General features: G+C 36.0%; 3 protein-coding genes across 6 annotated transcripts in view; 1 reads left to right on the forward strand and 2 right to left on the reverse strand.

Moving 5' to 3' along the window:
• Window positions 1-9005, reverse strand: part of LOC111333333 (RAC-gamma serine/threonine-protein kinase) — a 17244-nt gene extending 8239 nt beyond the window's left edge. Inside the window, exons 1-6 of the mRNA XM_088745460.1 lie at window positions 8886-9005; window positions 6374-6443; window positions 4568-4690; window positions 2143-2194; window positions 1632-1691; window positions 797-908 (exon numbers count right to left, since the gene is read on the reverse strand). Of these exons, the coding sequence (XP_088601586.1) occupies window positions 797-908; window positions 1632-1691; window positions 2143-2194; window positions 4568-4690; window positions 6374-6440 (414 nt within the window). The 5' untranslated portion in view covers window positions 6441-6443; window positions 8886-9005. The remainder of the gene's footprint in view (window positions 1-796; window positions 909-1631; window positions 1692-2142; window positions 2195-4567; window positions 4691-6373; window positions 6444-8885) is intronic.
• Window positions 9006-10453: 1448 nt separating this feature from the next.
• On the reverse strand, window positions 10454-12102 carry LOC111333364 (RWD domain-containing protein 2B). The gene has a single exon (XM_022938910.2). It carries the CDS (start codon window positions 12087-12089, stop codon window positions 11175-11177), a length of 915 nt encoding a protein of 304 aa, XP_022794645.1. The 5' UTR covers window positions 12090-12102; the 3' UTR covers window positions 10454-11174.
• Window positions 12103-12330: 228 nt separating this feature from the next.
• LOC111333363 (1-phosphatidylinositol 3-phosphate 5-kinase) overlaps window positions 12331-18203 on the forward strand; it is a 39299-nt gene continuing 33426 nt past the window's right edge. For all 4 annotated transcript variants that reach the window (XM_088745453.1, XM_088745455.1, XM_088745456.1 and 1 more), the window contains exons 1-4: window positions 12331-12696; window positions 13492-13681; window positions 15291-15652; window positions 17321-17472. In XM_088745453.1, the coding sequence (XP_088601579.1) occupies window positions 12331-12696; window positions 13492-13681; window positions 15291-15652; window positions 17321-17472 (1070 nt within the window). The remainder of the gene's footprint in view (window positions 12697-13491; window positions 13682-15290; window positions 15653-17320; window positions 17473-18203) is intronic.

The raw sequence follows: 18203 nt of genomic DNA on the forward strand, positions 1-18203 counted from the left end.
ATAAAAGAAAGAAAAAAGGAAATTAAAACAAATCATTAAAAGTAAATACACCTTTATTATCCTTTAAAATCATGGGAGTGACCAGCATCTAATTTCTAAATCATTCATTAAGATCATGCAAATAAAGGAATTAACTGCCAACCTAAGAAGTATTCAAATTGATTGTTAAATTCTCCTTGTCAGTACAGAAAGAAATGTATAGAGATAGGTATGGAGAATATGGATATTGATGTAAGGGTCTAAAGGGTAGTTTGAGGGTTTGACACAAGATATTTAGTTCTTATTAACCAAGTGGGAGGTCTGTATGGGAGAATCTTGACCGAGGTCACCAGTACAGACCAAACACAGTGAGGTCAGTGTACCAGTGACCGAGGTCAAGATTCTCCCATACAGACCGACCTAGCTCAGTTAATAAGACGAAGGGCTAACGACGAAGGGCTAATGCTCAAAACGTCAGCTTTTGTAATCGTTACGGTGGCCAATTTACCATTTCAACTTTGTTGATATATCCAAATTATTTTGTTACTCCCACCGACACAGCCCCAAACAGTTTCTTTCGAAACTATCAGCCTTTATTCATGTCTATTATATGGCTGTGTCTTATGTGCCAATTAATTTTTTATATTCTTTGTACCTTTTTTTCTAGACAGGTCTAGATTCCGGTCTGGATGGGAAAATCTAGACTGCTTTCAATATTGATTTCAGCCAATCAAATTCATGAATTGGTAGTTCCCAGTCCTTGTGAGACATAGCCATATAATAAGTCCTGTTATTAGAAAAAGTATTCACCACATACCATTTTTTGACTTCCTTCACCCCCTATAGTAATTTCATTTGACTTGTCACTGTCTTTTTCATTTTCATGCAGCTTCTCAGCAACTTCTTGAATTGCAGTTATCCACTCTTCCCTTGGGGAAAAAAACAGATAAAGAAATGAGATCAAACAAGCCATTATCTCTTTGCTCAATGGTGCTTTTCAAAGCTTATCTTAAAGCAGGGTAAGAGAGAATTGCAATTGCTGAAATAAGCTCCACCCCACACCTTTGCTTTGAGCTTTGAGTTTCTTAACCCTATGCATAATTCAGGGTGTGGTCTAGCAGCGCCTGATGGCCCCCAACACCTTACTTCTTCTCTTGGGCAACTTGGGAATTTTAGTTTTTTTTTATATAAAAACATATGCTGGGCACCCTGTATTTCAAAGTTTCAGGGCACTGGGCTCCCTTTAGTTTTTCTTAGAGCACAGCCTTGTAATTAGCATATAGTTTCTCCATATATTATCATTGCTGAACCAAACACTAATTAAAAGTCAAGAGAATAATAAAGAGGACATGATCACCACCTTAAGGAGCTCCTGATCATTGGACAAATTCTCATTCTCAGTACCATAGGAAATTTATAAAGAACAGTATAGGGAATATGTAAACTGATGTTAGGGAATAAAGGGGTTAAAGAGTCCCTCCTCTAAACTAAAAAATATCAAGCAAACAAGGATTATTAGTTGATCCAATACCAAATTCTCCAAACTAACATTATAAGAAATATGTGGCAGACAGTAAGGAGAATCACTGCAGAGACTTTGGGAGTCAGTAGGGTTAACATGGCAGCGAACTTCAATGGAGACATGTACAAACCTTTCTTTAGCATTGTCCAAATGGAATGTCCTTTCTATTAGAGTTGTCCACTGCCAGCACCTATTGATTTACCAGGATAAATGAGATCTAAAAATGCCCTATACAGAAGACACTTTGTTTTACCATGAAAATGCATTTGAAGCTAAAGTCGAACCTCAATTGTCTGGACCTCGATTATCCAGATTTCTCAATTAACCAGACTTTTTCTCTGGTTCCGATTTTTTCATGAATATTTATTTTAAAAGTAGTAACGATCAAGATCCATAGCCATATTCTTTTTAAAACTACAGTATTGGAAAGTGAAGTAAAGGCCATTTTCTTCTTTAAGAAAAACTGACTAACTTCAACATTGTAGGCCAATGTGAAAACATTTTTCACTAATTTTAATTGTTAATACACACAGGTATTCAGGTAGGACAGTGAAGATGTAGACCATAATATCTCAAGTCTCAGTTGACATTTTACTCCTCTACTCTGATCCTGGAGTAAAATAACTTTTAACCAAAAATACCTTATAATGAAACTATTGGCTTTTGGTCGCTCTTGTCTCATTATCTGGCACTCTGAGAGAACAAATTCAAATAAAAAGCATTACAACAATGCAGTACACAAGAGTGACCAAAAATGAACTTCTCCTTAGAATGTCAATGTATTTTTTAGTAGATAAGTAACAAGAAGTAAGAAAATATCAATTAGGCATCGGATATTCTTTGATTTAACCTATTGATGTCCAGTGCGCCCGTATGTGCCCATGTGGACCCATACCCTTTCTACGCCTTGTGACATCATCACTTTTAAGTAACAAGAAGTAAGAAAACATTTTTCACTAATTTTAATTGTTAATACACACAGGTATTCAGGTAGGACAGTGAAGATGTAGACCATAATTTCTCAAGTCTCAGTTGACATTTTACTCCTCTACTCTGATCCTGGAGTAACCCTGGAGCATGACTTTGAGCACCTACTTGAACAGGTTGAAAATATCTTAGAAACGATACCAGAATGAGCGCAATTGAGTGAAGGAGATTGGAGAAATAGCCAAAAAACCATGTAACTTTGACCTGAAAATCTGCACGAAAATCTTGTTCCATTACCCACCTACCTTTCTGAGCATGTGGTTTGAAAATAATGAGTAGTTTCCTAAAAAATCTATACAACAAAATGAAGCCTAGTAAAATTTCCAGCAAGTGAGGAGAAACTTCAGGCAAGGAGAGGGGAAAAAAAGGGCAGGAGAAAGAGAGAAAAGTAAGTCATAGGTGGGGCATTACTTTTCAACTCAAAAACAAATTTTGCTTTCTGCACGTGCCCGAGATTTTCAGGCCGCCATTTTGCATTTGGATTGAAAGGTCGTCTAGTGTACAAGCTGTCAAAGGGTTTTTGGTAAGTTTGAGCTTTTAAAACCACAACAGAGACCCAAAATCTGCTCAACTAGCTTCAAAACACAGTTTTTCACAAAAGCTGCAGTCATTAATGGGTTAACATCAAAATCTTTGATCTAAAATCATAAGAAATGTACCATAAACAGTTTGGAGAATCTATAGTTGAATCTTAAGGTTGAAGTGAAAGGGTTAACACCTACTATCTTATTCTACTTTCAGTCTTAACTTGATGAATTATAATTGATAATTATTATAATATCTTCAATTAATGATTTCAAAGCTCAGTTAAGCCATCTGTAAATATCTTATCACTGGATAATGCAATTCAAGAGTTTTCATTGGCTCAGTCATTATGCCTTATATATATCTTACAGGATTCTTGCACTTTTTCAGGAACCCAATCCAAGGACTTTCAAGGACTTTTTAGGTCATTTTTAAGGACCTTGGCTCTCAAATTTAAGGACCTTTTGCATAATATAGGGGCTAATACAAACAAAAACACTACGTACAGGACCAGCTGTAAAGTCCAACAAGTGTGACTTCAAGCATGCACATAAGAGTGATCATGGGTTAAGTAACCAAGGTTATTTTCAATGCACCAATTACTGTAGGTACAAAATATATAAAAATCACATGTCAAACAACATAATCGGACGCAGGATTTGAAAGGAAAACTCGTTTTCGCAATTTGTGCTTGAAACTTACACTTTCAACATCAACAACAAAAGAAAACTTCAACTTTGATTCATCTGCACTTATTTTCAAGGACTTTTCAGAAATTTTCAAGGACCTGAGTCTAAATTCAAGGGTTTTCAAGTCCTTGAAAACAAAAAATTAAATTCAAGGACTTTCAAGGAGCACGGGAACCCTGATCTTAATAGATATTTTGTTTTGTAGTATCACTGAGTATTTTTATGAGTTGTCCTGTATTTTGAAAAGCCCATAGGGCGAGTCAAAATACTCAGTGATACTACACAACAAAACATTTCATAAGAGATTTATTAGCCAATATGCCAAATTGTTGTTTCAGTGCGGGCGAATTTCGCAGATATTTCTGGAGTACAAATCTTGCGTGATATTTGCACTCACCTCACGCATTATTTGTACTCTATGAAGCACATTTGGATAATAAGAGGCATTATACCATGCTCTACAAATACAGTAAGTGTACATGTCAACTCAAAATTAAAATCTAACAAGAAAATGTATTTATCATTAATCAATATTTTGGGGTGTTTTTAAATAAACAGTTATTCTAGTCACACATTTTGGATACGAGATGATTTGATAACAAACTCGGCTCCCTACAGCCCTTGTTGACTATCTATCATATCCTAGCTCAACCTGTATTCATGGAATAATTGTTTATTTTGAAGTATGAAACAGTCAAAGAAAAACAATCGTGTTTGATGACAAAATAAACAGCAGTGATCACATGCAGCATAATATTCTTATCACTTTGCCTAAAAAATGTCAGTTTAAAATTAAACTTTTTTCCTGTGATCTGAGGTGGAGCCATAATTGTAACCATTCGTAAAAGGGAATATTTGCACTTACTGTCAACTGAGAAGTTATTAAGAGGTTCCACGTCTTTTGATTTTGGAAGTTCCTTGTAACCGATAAAACTGCCATCACTCCATAACTGAAAGTATCTTGGTCTCCAATTTTTTATGTATTCGCCTAAAATAAGATTTCAAGTTTTAATTATTACAAATCAAATGTAGTCACTGACTGTAGTCAAGTGACAATGTAACAATATAACTGGTACTTGAAGTTAATTATTATGTTGTTTACTGGGCTCCCTGTGTAGTTTAGTGCACCTGCACACAATCATGTCAATGGAGTTGTGTCATGTGTCAGCAGACTTGTTTTTTCTGCTGGGCCCCCATGTGAGCATGAGGTTTTGTCGTCACCTTTATATCAACTGTACCTAGTATTTTCTAGGAAGGACAAATAAAGGTTTCAGGTAAATTAAAACTGAGGAATGTTTTCCTTGGTATGTTATAAATTAATGTAGAAGGTCTTGTCCACATAATAATAACAATACTTTATAATAATAATAACAATGTTAAGGACATTAGCTGGAAGGCTCATTTTTTAATTGATTATTGATTAGTTCACTAATTTCAGAATGATCTTAGATAGCCACATAGTTACAATGCTTATCTGTTTTGCTTTATTTCTATTGGTTTTGTAATTGGACCTTTCAGCGTCACCACGCGCATATAAAAGGCAAGTTTAGCATCCCTTTAATCAGTTCTTCATAAGTTTTGAATAGCCTTGGTAAACTTTCGCCCTTTTGTTTTCTCAACCTCTGGCACAAGTGGGACCGATATGTGAGTACCTTTGTAACTTTGTTTTTTCCTTTCCAGTCTTTTCAGTGTTGGGCGACAATATACAAACAAATATTGCAATGATCTCTATGGATTTAAGATTTAAAGGCCAAATTCATGCCAATTTGGGAGTCAGTGAACGCCCATAATTTAGATAGAACAATGGGCTGTTTATCAGCCACCAAAACTCTTTTAATTTGTTTCGAAACTTTTGTTCTGTTTTACTTGTATTGTTAATCTCGTTATAGATGTTAGAGCCCAGTATTTGACACGCGATTCTTTGATCATGTATTCCGCGGCTTTTGATTAGATTGATAGAACTTCATTGTATTGTTGTTTCAGTTTAAGATCAATCATTCGATAGATTGATTGACTGAGAATAATCGTTATTTTCGTCGTTGATTGTGGTTTGTGGTCGATTGCCTTTCAAGAATAAAGATTCGTCCAAACAGTCAACTTTGGTTCGTCATTTTGATCAGTAAAATAGTCCCGAACACCTCGTTAAATGCATTTTGGAGCGACACGCCCTTGAACTTGAGAATTTAGATTTTGGTCGCCGTAAACACTACAAACAATATTTTAACAGGGAGCCCACTTCACCAAAAGGTGCTCTTCAGTGAGACCCTGCATATGCTACAAAAGAATTACAATAAAAATTAAAAAGCTAAGCTAGAACTAGATAAGAATAGAAACCTTATACTTTCAGTCGACAATGCATGTTTAACTAAAATGCATGTTTAAGCTTAGATTTAAAGTAAGAAAGCACAGCGGTGTCACGTATATCTTGACTTAAAGAGTTCCGGTCTACAACACTCTGATACGTAAAATGTATCAAAAGGCCTTGATTGTAAAATTACTTCCCCTTGTCAAATTACCATAGAAAATGTATAGAGAAAGGCATAGCGAAAGTGCATATTAATAAAGGGGTAAAATGGGTCAAGTACCGTATAAATTATACTGCTGCAATATCAGCTCAATTTTATCGCTGTATAAATTTTCCACTCGCTTAACTTTCTAAACAGACAAGTACCTCTTTTTTGAAGCCATCCTACTTTTACGATGGTGGCGTCCGAGCTTGGTTGACTGCTGGTTGACATTATCTAATTTGAATAAATAAACATAAAACAGAGTACTTCAATATTAGCAAAGCAATGATATGCTTTAATACAAAAGCCTCGATGCATACAGCCATAACACAGAAAGCAAGTTTAGTTATCTCATTTGCAGTTTGCAAGTTCATACTCAAATAATTAATTAGCCCTTTCTGGATTGGACCATCAACCCCTTTTCTCCCAGAAGTAATTTCACTTTTAACTTTTCTTTATAATATCCATACATTATCCAGCAAATGGGTTAGATCTACACAACACCAAATCCCTTGAAACCATTGATGAAAAAACGTGTAGCAACTAGAGGGGAAAATTAAGAACTACATCTTGGGAATTTAAGGGTCAAGATGTGATAAACAAGTAGATTTAATCATAATTAAGATAATATTTATTTACTAGTAATTACCTCTCATGTAAACATACCCCCTGTCAAAAATAGCATTACTTTAACAACTACAAGGACCCCTGACCTAGATCTACAGTACAGTTTCTTTACCATCAAGCCACTGAGTATATTCTTCCATAAGCACTTTGGACATAAAAAGGATTTTTAATCTAAGAGATATGTCTTGTTCTACCTCAGTTTTAATTTTGTGCCTTTGCCAACCCGGATTCTTTCCTAAAGGTTATGGAATCAAATAATCATATCTGAGAAGGTAGATTGGCTCCTGACCCATGAAAAAACATCCACAGGATGAAGTCCTGTGGTAATTAAGATAATAAACTTTGTACTTTGAGATAACTTTGTTTATATAATTTGTGGTTTTTAACATTTCTGGGACATGGCATTTCAGTTAGACCAAATGATTGAGTTTTCTCGTAATTAGCACTCAGTAGTTTAAGGATGTGAAGAAATGTAGCAGTAACATGCCGTTTATCAAAAGTGCTGCACAAAGACATACATTCTTAAGGCTATAATTTGTCTTACATTGGGTGCGTCCTTTTGATCCTCTTTTTAATAACTGGTATCGAAAATAACTTGTATAATCTGGATGCCAATAAATGAACTGACATTACAAAATATGAACAGCCTGGCTCAAGGACTTTTCATACAGTCCAATACAAAGTAGAACAAAACAACAATTTGCAACAAGGAACTAGCACTGTCATGGTGATATCAAAGACATCATATTAAGTCAAGCTTTATGTTAAGCTAGGATGTAACTAGTGAAAACGAATTAAAACAGCATTACTTGCACTATCAAAGGATATATTTCTAACCATCTAAAAGGTATGTCCATTAATAATGAATTTAGATACATTAACAATATTACAGTTCAAGTTGAATTTTTAATGTTAATTGATATTAAAATGTCCACGGCAATATATCAGAGTTAAAATAGGGAAGTTCCTGTTTCGTCTCGAACTTACTGCGGAAATAATGTCAGCAAAGAATTCTCCCTCGACGACAAGAATAACAAAAATCGGCGAGTCGACGGCACGAAAAAGTTTTTGTAGTCGGTTCCTGTAGTTACGGTTGTTTGAATCCATTATAATTATAATTAACCGCGTTCCTTGTACACAGCTTTGTCTTTTATATGCTTGCAATTAGGATTGTCCCAGAAGCCTCCGTTTACAAATACGAGAAGAGAGTTATTGACCTTCTGTTTGACGATTACCGAATAAGATTATAAAGATACAAAATAAGTCGATAACCAGCTCAAATCGACCGCAATTTTACCCATACAGGTTGCTACTTTTAATCATGACAAATGTACGCGCTCAAATATTAACATTGGCTATCGGTAAGTAATTATTTCATATCCATTTCTCTAGAAAACATCTTTATGGATGAACGAAAATGAAATATCCAAAAGCAAAATTTATTTTTTAAAGAACCAGGTGGAGGCTGAGTCAGATCGAACAAACCAAATGTCATTTCTCAAGTAAAATTTACCCAGGTCTCGTTCTAATAATACTGATCTTAGGTTAAAATCACAAGCTACGATGCTTTATAATACATTTTCTGGAAGTTCATTGTAGCTGAATTGATAATGAAAATTGTCAAAGAAAGGATTCTACAGCCATTGATTCTATAAATTACCGCCCCCACAAATTTACATACAGGCCAGTCGCACTGAACAATTCTTCCTCCGAAGGAACGCTACTGTTTAAACGGAAGCTATAAGAGTTACTATCGTACAAACAACACAAGACGAATTTAACTTCAACCGACACATTGAGTTAAGAAAAATATCAAATTGACCGATATTTCATTAAGCGTGGACACTTATAGGGTCGTAAGTAAAAGCACAAACGAGACATTTGAAGACATTCCGAAGGACCGAACACAAAGACACCAGCTATCACCCCGCGGAAAAGTCGCGTATTTGAGCAAAGTTCTCAAATTTTCTTCCTAATCTAGTTGCGTTCTATCCCGAAGGAGGATGAGGCTCACAAGTACTTAACACAAAGGACAGTTTGATGACTTACCTGTTTGTTATTCTTGGAGAATCCGAACAATATCAACGAACAACAGGGGAACCTTCAGCACTGCAACACCAGCGAAACAGCAAGAGATTATTAAATCAGGAGATTAGTACTCAGGCCCCGATATGAGCTTCACTAAGTCACGCAACGATGTATGACAAAGCCTTTTTATTGCGTTGCAACCACAAGAGATTGATCGAATTACTACTGTAAACGTAATCTTTACCTTTTTACAGCAAACAGAAGGGTATTTTTTGTCGTACTTAACATTAAGCCTACTACAGTGAAAAACTCTAATGGGAAAATTTCAAACAAAATCCAAAGATGTCAGGAGCCATGTTACTGTGAATGTTAACTCCCTTAGATAAAGAACAAACCCCCCCCCCCCCCCCCCAGTTTCTGTACCTATGATTTGCTAAATCTCCCCGTGAAAGAAAAATCTGCGTATTTTTATTTAACAAAGAAAACATGTAAAATTTTATTTTATTGAATAATGATGAATATCATGTTCTTGTTCAAGGTAAAATGTATTTTTTATTCCATTTTTACCTCTGTCTAAGAGATATTCGGATTGTTGGAAGAGGCTGATATGAAGCAAAAAGTTAACAAAAGCTTAGGTTGGAGAAAGGCTTTTGTTCAATAATCAAAAATCACCATATTTCCAGTTTCACCTGTTGCTATCCCTGCAAACTGTCGAGGAAATCTTACTGATCCGTGTTATATCGGTTGAGCATGAATCTTTCAATTTTCTTTTTTTTTTTTTTCAGTGAGTAGCATTATGTAATAAATTATATAAGTATTAAATATTATTATTATTATTATTATTATTATTATTATAAGAAGAATGGCATAATCTTGGCTGCAAATTTTTAATTTAGTTTAGATGTTGGGAAAAATCTCTTGTATGACCATGGGGTATCGATTAGCCAAGATTTTAAGCAGTCGTGATTGGTTCCACTTAAAAGCTAAGTGTAGTAAGATTGGGTACCTAGCTACAATTGGCATGTCTTGCCCCTTAACTATAGAGCCAAAATTAACAGTAGATCACTCATCTAAAAGATGCTATCAAAACAGCAGAAAATACTGGATACGTCAATGAACTTTCCCTCAGACCAACAGGCATCCTAGCCATTTTTTTGAACAATTTGATAGGAAATATAGGCTGTGCAAGTTCTAAATATAGGAAAATATAGCATTTTCTCCCAAAATAAAGGCACTTTATCAGAGCCAAAAAAGCTTTTAGGAGTAAAAATAAAAATTCAGCCTGAGTGAAAATTTCTTTTCGCTCATATTTTGCCCGTTGATAGGTATTGCTAAGTAACCAAATGTGATTTAGATTGTTTTCAGAAAGGCTGCTTCCATTTGGGGAAAAATTGAAAAATCTATTTTCCTGTTGGGGAATTCAAGATAGACAAAATTTAAGACAAAATAGGCCATTCTCAAAATTTCACTTGTGTGCAAAAAGGAAGAGAGATGAAATATTAATTTTTCCAATACATCAGTTCATTGAGGGTTTTACTTCTAGTTTGGTGATAAATATTCAACTTAGCAGTAGTCTGAACAATGAATGATAATATTTTAGAACTTCTTTAATCTTAACCAAAAGAAATTTATATTTTAGCTGAAAGTCGTAATTAAAATTTTAGGCCTGTGCTACACCTTGGTTTAACCTGAGACTCAAGTCATAAGGCCTACATTGTACTAAAACTTATCCGAAGTTTAACAAAATTTGGTTGAAATATGAAACCTAAGCAGCAGTTTGTTAGTGTTTAGTACCACAGGAGGCCTGTTATTATATTGTTAGCATCAATTTTACAATTCATTTTTATTCGGGCTTTGCCAAATAATAAGAAATAGTAAGTGAATATTCATAGGAAAGAGTAGCCACTGTTTGTAAAAATGCCAATAAGAGCATCAAAAATATAAATGCATAATTTGACAGTCATCGCTCCTATCTCAATAAATTTTATAGGAAATATGGGAGGATTTCATGAAATAAAGGCTCTTTATAGGAACCTATAAAAATTATAGGATGTATAGCATATAGAGGTCTGGGATGACTGGACCAAGATATACGTGGTTTATTTATTTTACAGGAAATATGGGAGGATTTCATGAAATAAGGGCTCTTTATAGGAACCTACACAAATTATAGGATGTATAGCATATAGAGGTCTGGGATGACTGGACCAAGATTTAAGTGGTTTATTCATAGCCATTATTGATTTTTAAAATATTTCCTTAGTCTTTTTGATGCATCAAATCTTCCTTAATTCTTCACAACACTGACCACTATAAACCATCAAAGGTAGTTTTACCCTCAATACCAAACAGAATCTGAAATATATAACCTAGATCATGCTGATCTAAGTAATGTCGAAACTGTCCCATGTCCATGTGATTTTCTCTAGTGCCATGAATTTCGAAAAAAAGTTCATCAAACCCTGTAAATCTTCTTTGTTCATCAATGCTCTTGTCGGCTGCTCCCTTCTCCCTACGTCTACATGTTATTTTCTTCCAGTTAAGTCGACGCAAGCGACTAAAGTATTCTTCAACGTTGTACTCGTCTCCTTCCAAACAAACAACTCCAGGTTTTCCGGGCAGACAAAAGCCAGTGAGGTTGTAGTCTGAAGCCCATTGAAGGATATCCTTTCGCTTTGTTTTACTGTAAATGTGATGCATGTACAACCACATTCTCAAGAACGATGTATCCTTTTTACTCTTACACTTATTTGCGTCTCTACTTTTTTCCGTAAGTGTAACCGCTTTCAAGTTTTGGTTTTTCGCAATATATAGTTCTCCATTGTCTTTGACCCATTGGATAGCTGGTAAAGTGCAAAGTTCTCCACGAGCAAGTGTTGAAATATGCACATTCAAGTCATCATTCAACTCTTTCTGTATGTCTCTGTTAAGTATCTGAGATCTGGCGAAGATCTCTGGTTTTTCATTTGGGTATTCTTGAGGAAAATAGCACGATAATTCGATCAAATACATTTCTGAATGACAGTTTACAGTTACGGTCACTGAAAAGTTCAGACCATTTGGTGTCTTATCTGTTATACCAGAACAAAATTCTTGAATATCTATGAGAACTTGGTCATCTGTTTTAAGTTCTTCCTCTTCAGGATACATAGATCGAAGCATCTCAACTTCTGAAAGTTGCAGTTCTAAATTTTCAAATAAATTCTCTACCCCGTTGGCAGCCATCGCTTCTTATGATTACACTTTACTTCAATTACGTGCAATATGGTAATGAGAAAACCGCTGGCTCAGAAGGATGTTGTTGTTGTTGTTGGAGAAGATCGGTGATCAGGTTGTGGGACTGAAAGGGAATTCACTGGAAAATTTCTCAGCTTTCAAGTAGTATTTCATTTGTATTGTTTGAAAATGTTGCGGAAAGTAACAGAGACAAAAATGAGTTCTAAGATACTGTGGCGTTGAAATCAATATGGGGGATTCGAATGATGATCTCACCCTCACTTCGTTTCGTCCAATCAGTCCAGAACATTCCAAAACGGGTTTCTCTTTAGCTCGATTTTTTCAGAGAAAACGCCATGAAGAAAGAGTGGAAGTCAGGGTTGATGCAACTAACAGCCAACGTCCAACCAGCCCTTCAACAAGCCCACTAAGCTCTCCTAAACCACAGAACCGAGCGAAAAGTCCAGAGCCGTTTCACAGATCTTGGACATCTGCTTTGGGTCACAGGGCCAGCGCGCACAGCACGCCTGTGCCTAAGCGGCGTGCCTCGCCCGGCTACCGCAATGTGCACGCCGTGCTCGGCCGTTTAAACGCAGCTGCAGGCGGGAGAGGACAGGTTAGCCTTGATCTTTGTATATGTAGTGTAGCGATGCATGGGTTGGGAAAATTGTCAGAAAGCAGTAATTTTTCATGGCTGGAACCAGAGTTAATAGAGTTTATATCAACTCTGCTGGAACGAAATGTCCCTGCTAATGGCAGAAACGCCCAACCAGTTACTTCGTTTCGTAATTTTTTATGCTGATCCCCATTTACTCCCAAGATTTTGACATCAATTGTCTCCATTGATTGTCATAGGTTTCTTGCATTCTGGCAACGACAATTTGAGTCAAATAAAAAATTATTTCTGAACTGGTATTTTTTCCTTATTTTGCATAACCTTTCTGCTCTAAAACATAAGGAAAATTGGCAAGATTTTTGCACAACCCCATTCTTCATTATGTGTACAGTTCTAGGATAAAAAAAAATTGGAAAGATTTCCATATAACCCCATACATTAATTATGCATTCCATTTCGTAATGACTAAATACAAAAGTTTCTTTGCAACACTCTATACGTAATTCATGTATGGGGTTATACAGAAATCTTGCCAAAAAATCATTGGTAAAAACAATAGATTGTCTTTGGGACTGCACAGTGGTGTATAGCTTTGTTTTAGATAGTATGTAGTTATATGGAAATCTTTCCAAGAAGTTCCTTGTTGGTCACTCTTCAGAGTAAAAGGGTTGTGCTGGGTAATGTTTAAGTGAGTGATTACATGTTGAAGTCAGCTGGTTCGCATTGTGAGAATTGGAATCATAATGCCCTATGTTTTGAAAACAGATCAACTACTTAAAAGTGTCTTTCTTTTAGCTACGACAGGAGTATAAAGAGAGTGATTTCAAGCAATATTGGATGCCAGATGACCACTGCAAAGAATGTTACGAGTGTAGTGAAAAGTTTAACACTTTTCGTCGTCGGCATCATTGTCGTCTTTGTGGGCAGATATTCTGTTACAGGTGTTGTTATCTGGAGATTCCAGGAATTATCATGGGCTACAATGGTAAAGAGAATTTTACTGAGTCTTGATTTAATGTTGATTTAATCAAAGATAGGCAGTGGGTGATGCAAAACCCAAATTCCATTTTTGACTTGGAAAACAGTGGATAAAGACCGTCTGTGTGGAAGTAACACTACTATGTTCCAAGTCATTGTATTGCATGTCATTGATCATTTATATTTTAGATAATTTATGTAAAACCATTGAACCAAAGGGTTCTCTGTTATCTTTCTAGAGAAGCATCTGATCACAAGACCTAAAGGTCTGATGTTTAATGTGGTACAAGGACTCTGTAACATGTGCCTTACAAATAAATATCTGTCATTATTTGATGATTAAGCTCACAATAATTTTATGTTGCCTTTCATAATCTACTTTTGACCAAGTTCTTTTTTATCATGCAAGACACAGTGATAATCAACTTGCAGCTTATAGCTATTTCAGGCTGAGCAACATAATTTGACCCAGGGCTCAACACTAACAGTAGCAAACTAGCCACAGACTAGTAGTAAATTTAGTTTTGGCTCCTGGTTTTTGATTTCTACTAGCCAGTGTGGTTAGTACAACAAACTGAAATTGTTGTAACATCTAACTTATATGTGCACGATCCTTCGCAGTAAAGCACTATTTAAGCAATAGTGAAAATCAGACCTGAAAAAAATTCAGGCCTGTACGGGATTCGAACCACTGACCTCTGCGATACTAGTGCAGCACTCTACCAATTGAGCTAACAAGCCAACTGGGAGCAGGCCATCAAATTAATTCGACATAAACCCGTAGATGATAAATCAAACAACAAACATATGAAATACATATATATGAACTGCGGTTATGAAGCGTATATGTGCACGATCCTTCGCAGTAAAGCACTATTTAAGCAATGGTAAGCAATTTTGATTTATCATCTACGGGTTTATGTCGAATTCATTTGATGGCCTGCTCCCAGTTGGCTTGTTAGCTCAATTGGTAGAGCGCTGCACTAGTATCGCAGAGGTCAGTGGTATGATTCCCGTGCAGGCCTGAATTTTTTTCAGGTCTGATTTTCACTATTGCTAGTTTTCACTAGCCAGTGTGGCTAGTACAACAAACTGAAATTGTTGTAACATCTAACTTGTCACTAGCCACTTGGCTAGTAAGTTGAAAAGTTAGTGTCGAGCCCTGCTGACCTTTTTAGCAAATTCAACAAAACCTTTCAAATGAATGTTAACTAGTACATGTATAATTATTATGAAAACCATAATTATGCAGGGGTTTCATCAATGTTTTCAACAGGAGGGCAACTGGTTTTCACAGACGGGCAAAACTTTTTGAACTAAACTTCTTTATAAGATAAACCTTCCTCCAGTTTGTTAAACCAGGTGGGCAAAACCGTCCTTACAACCGAGTGCACTGGTAACTGAGCTAACAAGCCAACTGGAAGCTGACCAGCATTTTTAACTACAGCTTAAGTAGTGTTCATTACTGCAAAGCTGGCTTTCATATTCAAGACCTTACAAAATCACCGAAGAAATAGAGAAATACACAGTGGCCAATATTTTGAGTAGCTTGGCCTCTAATTATCTTCACTTGGCTCTTCAGTCTTGGAATAATATTTTTTTGTCCTTTCTGTCAGGATTTTTACGAGTGTGCATTTACTGTCACAATGTCGTGCAGCACTACACCCAGTCATCTGAATTGAATCCAGTTAGGAACCTTGAACAGCTTCAGGCTGACTTCAGCACTGATCCAGAGCTCAGTGCCAGTAACAGCAGCAACATGAACTTGAATGTTTCTAAAGTCTATCCCTTCGATTTTGAAGATGATGAGAACTTCTATGGTCAGCCAACCCTAAGAAAAATTAGCAGCGCAAGTGGCACAGGGATGAGTTCTTACTATGAGAAGTTGGAACCGAAAGACAGGCCACCACCCATGTCCGGAAGGAGACCCTTTGACGCATTTGGAGTATGTGCAGCAGAAGCTGATATGTTGAAGCAGGTTGGTGGTACAGGCAAACCTCGACTATCTAGACTTTGATTATCATAATAATTTGGATAGGTGCGTTCCTTCCAATAAGTGCCCCCTTTCTGATAACCACGCCCCTCAAATTTTTCTTTGACTAAGTGCCCCTATTCTAATAAGCACCCTTATTGAGTATAGCACCACTCCAGCCTCTAATTCTAATGATTATGGTATCCAGATTTTTCAATTCTCTGGGCTTGCTTCACTGGTCCCATTATCTAGGAATATTTATATTTATATTTTCCATTATCTAGACTCTTGATTATCCAGACTATTAAGCCCAGCCCCCATGCATCCATATAATTGAGGTTCAATTGTGTTTTCTCATACAATGTTCTTTTATAACATAACCAAAGTAAAGCGCGTGGTCTGATTGGTCAATTTAGCATCCCCCATTTGCCCATGGGTGTATGCTGCTGACATGAGCAAATGCAAAGACTATTTTTTCGCACACGCTTGTTTTTTCTGGTCACGTAAGATTTGTTAAATAAAAGAGAACTCTTTAGCTACAGTGTATCAATGTTATGTTATAAAACAAATGGTAAACACCACAGCATACACTATCGAGTTATGGATGCACTTGGGAGGTTTGCTAAGCACTCAAGATGCTAGAGTCACTCTTGGCTATTGCCTCGTGTGACTCTTACGCTTCTTTCGTGCTTAGCAACCTCCCGCATGCAGCCATAACTCAATAGTGTACGCTGTGGTGTTTACTTTTGTTAAGTAGCATGAGATGAAGGAACTTGTTTGTATGGATCTATGACAACTAACAAAAACAGCAAAAACTTGCAAAATTTGTAAAAACCAGTAAATAAAATGTTCACCTAGGTGATCACTGACCTGTAATTTGGACAGTAAAACAATAAATAGTAAACAATTGTTACATTAAAAATGTATTTTTGGGGCAGCACATCATCAAACGTTTGGGTGCATCCTTAAGATCTGTAGTCAAGTTTCCTTCAAGTGGCTGTACAGTTGGTGTGCTGCACTCCAGTTTAAGAGGTCTAGTTGCGAGACCTGGTCAGGTCATTTTGTTGTATTCTCAGGCAAACCACAGGTTTGACCTAAGTTGTTTCATGCTAAAACCTTTTACTAGTTTCCTTAAGTTATTTATTTATTGATTTATTTATGAATATTTATTTATTTGTTTATTTACAAATATTTAGACAGGGTAGCTCAGTTCAGCAAATAGCTGGTTTAAATGGGGCCCTGTGAAACAATAACACCCACCCATCCCACCCCAGGGGAGGACATCCACCACACAGTAATCTCATGCGTGGGAAATTAATGTCTCCTTCCCCTAATCCTGCAGGAGATGGGGCCTACAGTTTATTCATCCTTATCCAAGAAGACTTGAATATCTATCCATTTCTTGATATTATAGAAAGGTAGCAAATTCTCCTCAGTTATTTTAAGACCATGAGTATTGGTCCGGTCAGGGCTCGAACCCTCAACCTCCCACACAGCACAATCCAGCGCTCTAACCAATTGAGCTAATTGGGGGGCAGTTACCATCAAGCAACCTTGACTCTGTGCTGCCATTTACTTTAGAAGGCTATGTATATGGAGTTAAGTCACTTAAAATATTTTATGAGTTATGTCTTGAAATAGTTTAATTTTAATTTTTCACATTTGCCAATCAAGGATTCTTTCCGAGAACTTTGGAATCAAATAATGTCCCCAAGATCTGGATTGGACCTACAGAGTCACAGGTTTCGTTTGAGGACTTATCAAAATTGTTTTGTTGGTAGTGAGTTGGTAGATTGGTTCCTGACACATGAAAAAACATCCACAAGGTACAGCCCTCCAGCAATAAATAGTTATAAACTTTGTATTCTCAGATACTTCAGTTTGTTTCAGCAAAGAGGCTTGAGGCACTATCCTATATCCAAAAACTAGTCGAAATATTTATCAAAACAGACTAAAGAAATTGATGAAATACCCAAAACAACAACCTGTATTAATCTAAACGTGGAAAACAAAACTGAAAACCTTGCAACAGCAAATGAAAAAAACTGAAAACCACAAGGAAACTAAAATCCAGAGAACCAACTCTGAGGCAAAATTGAAATAACTGAATTAAAAAAAAAAAAAGAAAAGTAAATATTATAAAAAAAATCCTTCATGTTATGCTCCATTCTTTAAGGGAATCAAAGAAGAATAAGTCTTTGTCAAAAAAATATTAAATCAGACATGGAACAATATGGTTCAATTTTCAAGGGATTTTAATTTTTTCCTTTCATTTATTTTTCTCTATTTAATGCTAAAACCTTGTTATTGGACATTAAATATCCAAATTTCCATGAATAAAGGAAGATAGAAAACAAAAATGAAGCATAATTAAGAGAAATGTCAAATTTATCAATAGTAGGCTAAACTCACTGTGACTGAGCACGTCTGATGACATGAAAATTTTTCAATGGAAGGGAAAGAATGTGCAAGAAAAAGTTTGCCAAACTCTTTCACTCCCAAGATCTCATTAGAAATTCTCCTTACTGTCTGTTCACAATAATTCTTATTATGTTTG

This window comes from Stylophora pistillata, chromosome 14 (genome assembly GCF_964205215.1).
Source record: "Stylophora pistillata chromosome 14, jaStyPist1.2, whole genome shotgun sequence".
Classification (NCBI taxonomy): domain Eukaryota; kingdom Metazoa; phylum Cnidaria; class Anthozoa; order Scleractinia; family Pocilloporidae; genus Stylophora; species Stylophora pistillata.

Bases quoted from the DNA above. Each gene is read 5' to 3' on its own strand.
- LOC111333364 (XM_022938910.2), bottom strand. From the start codon at position 12,089: ATGGCTGCCAACGGGGTAGAGAATTTATTTGAAAATTTAGAACTGCAA.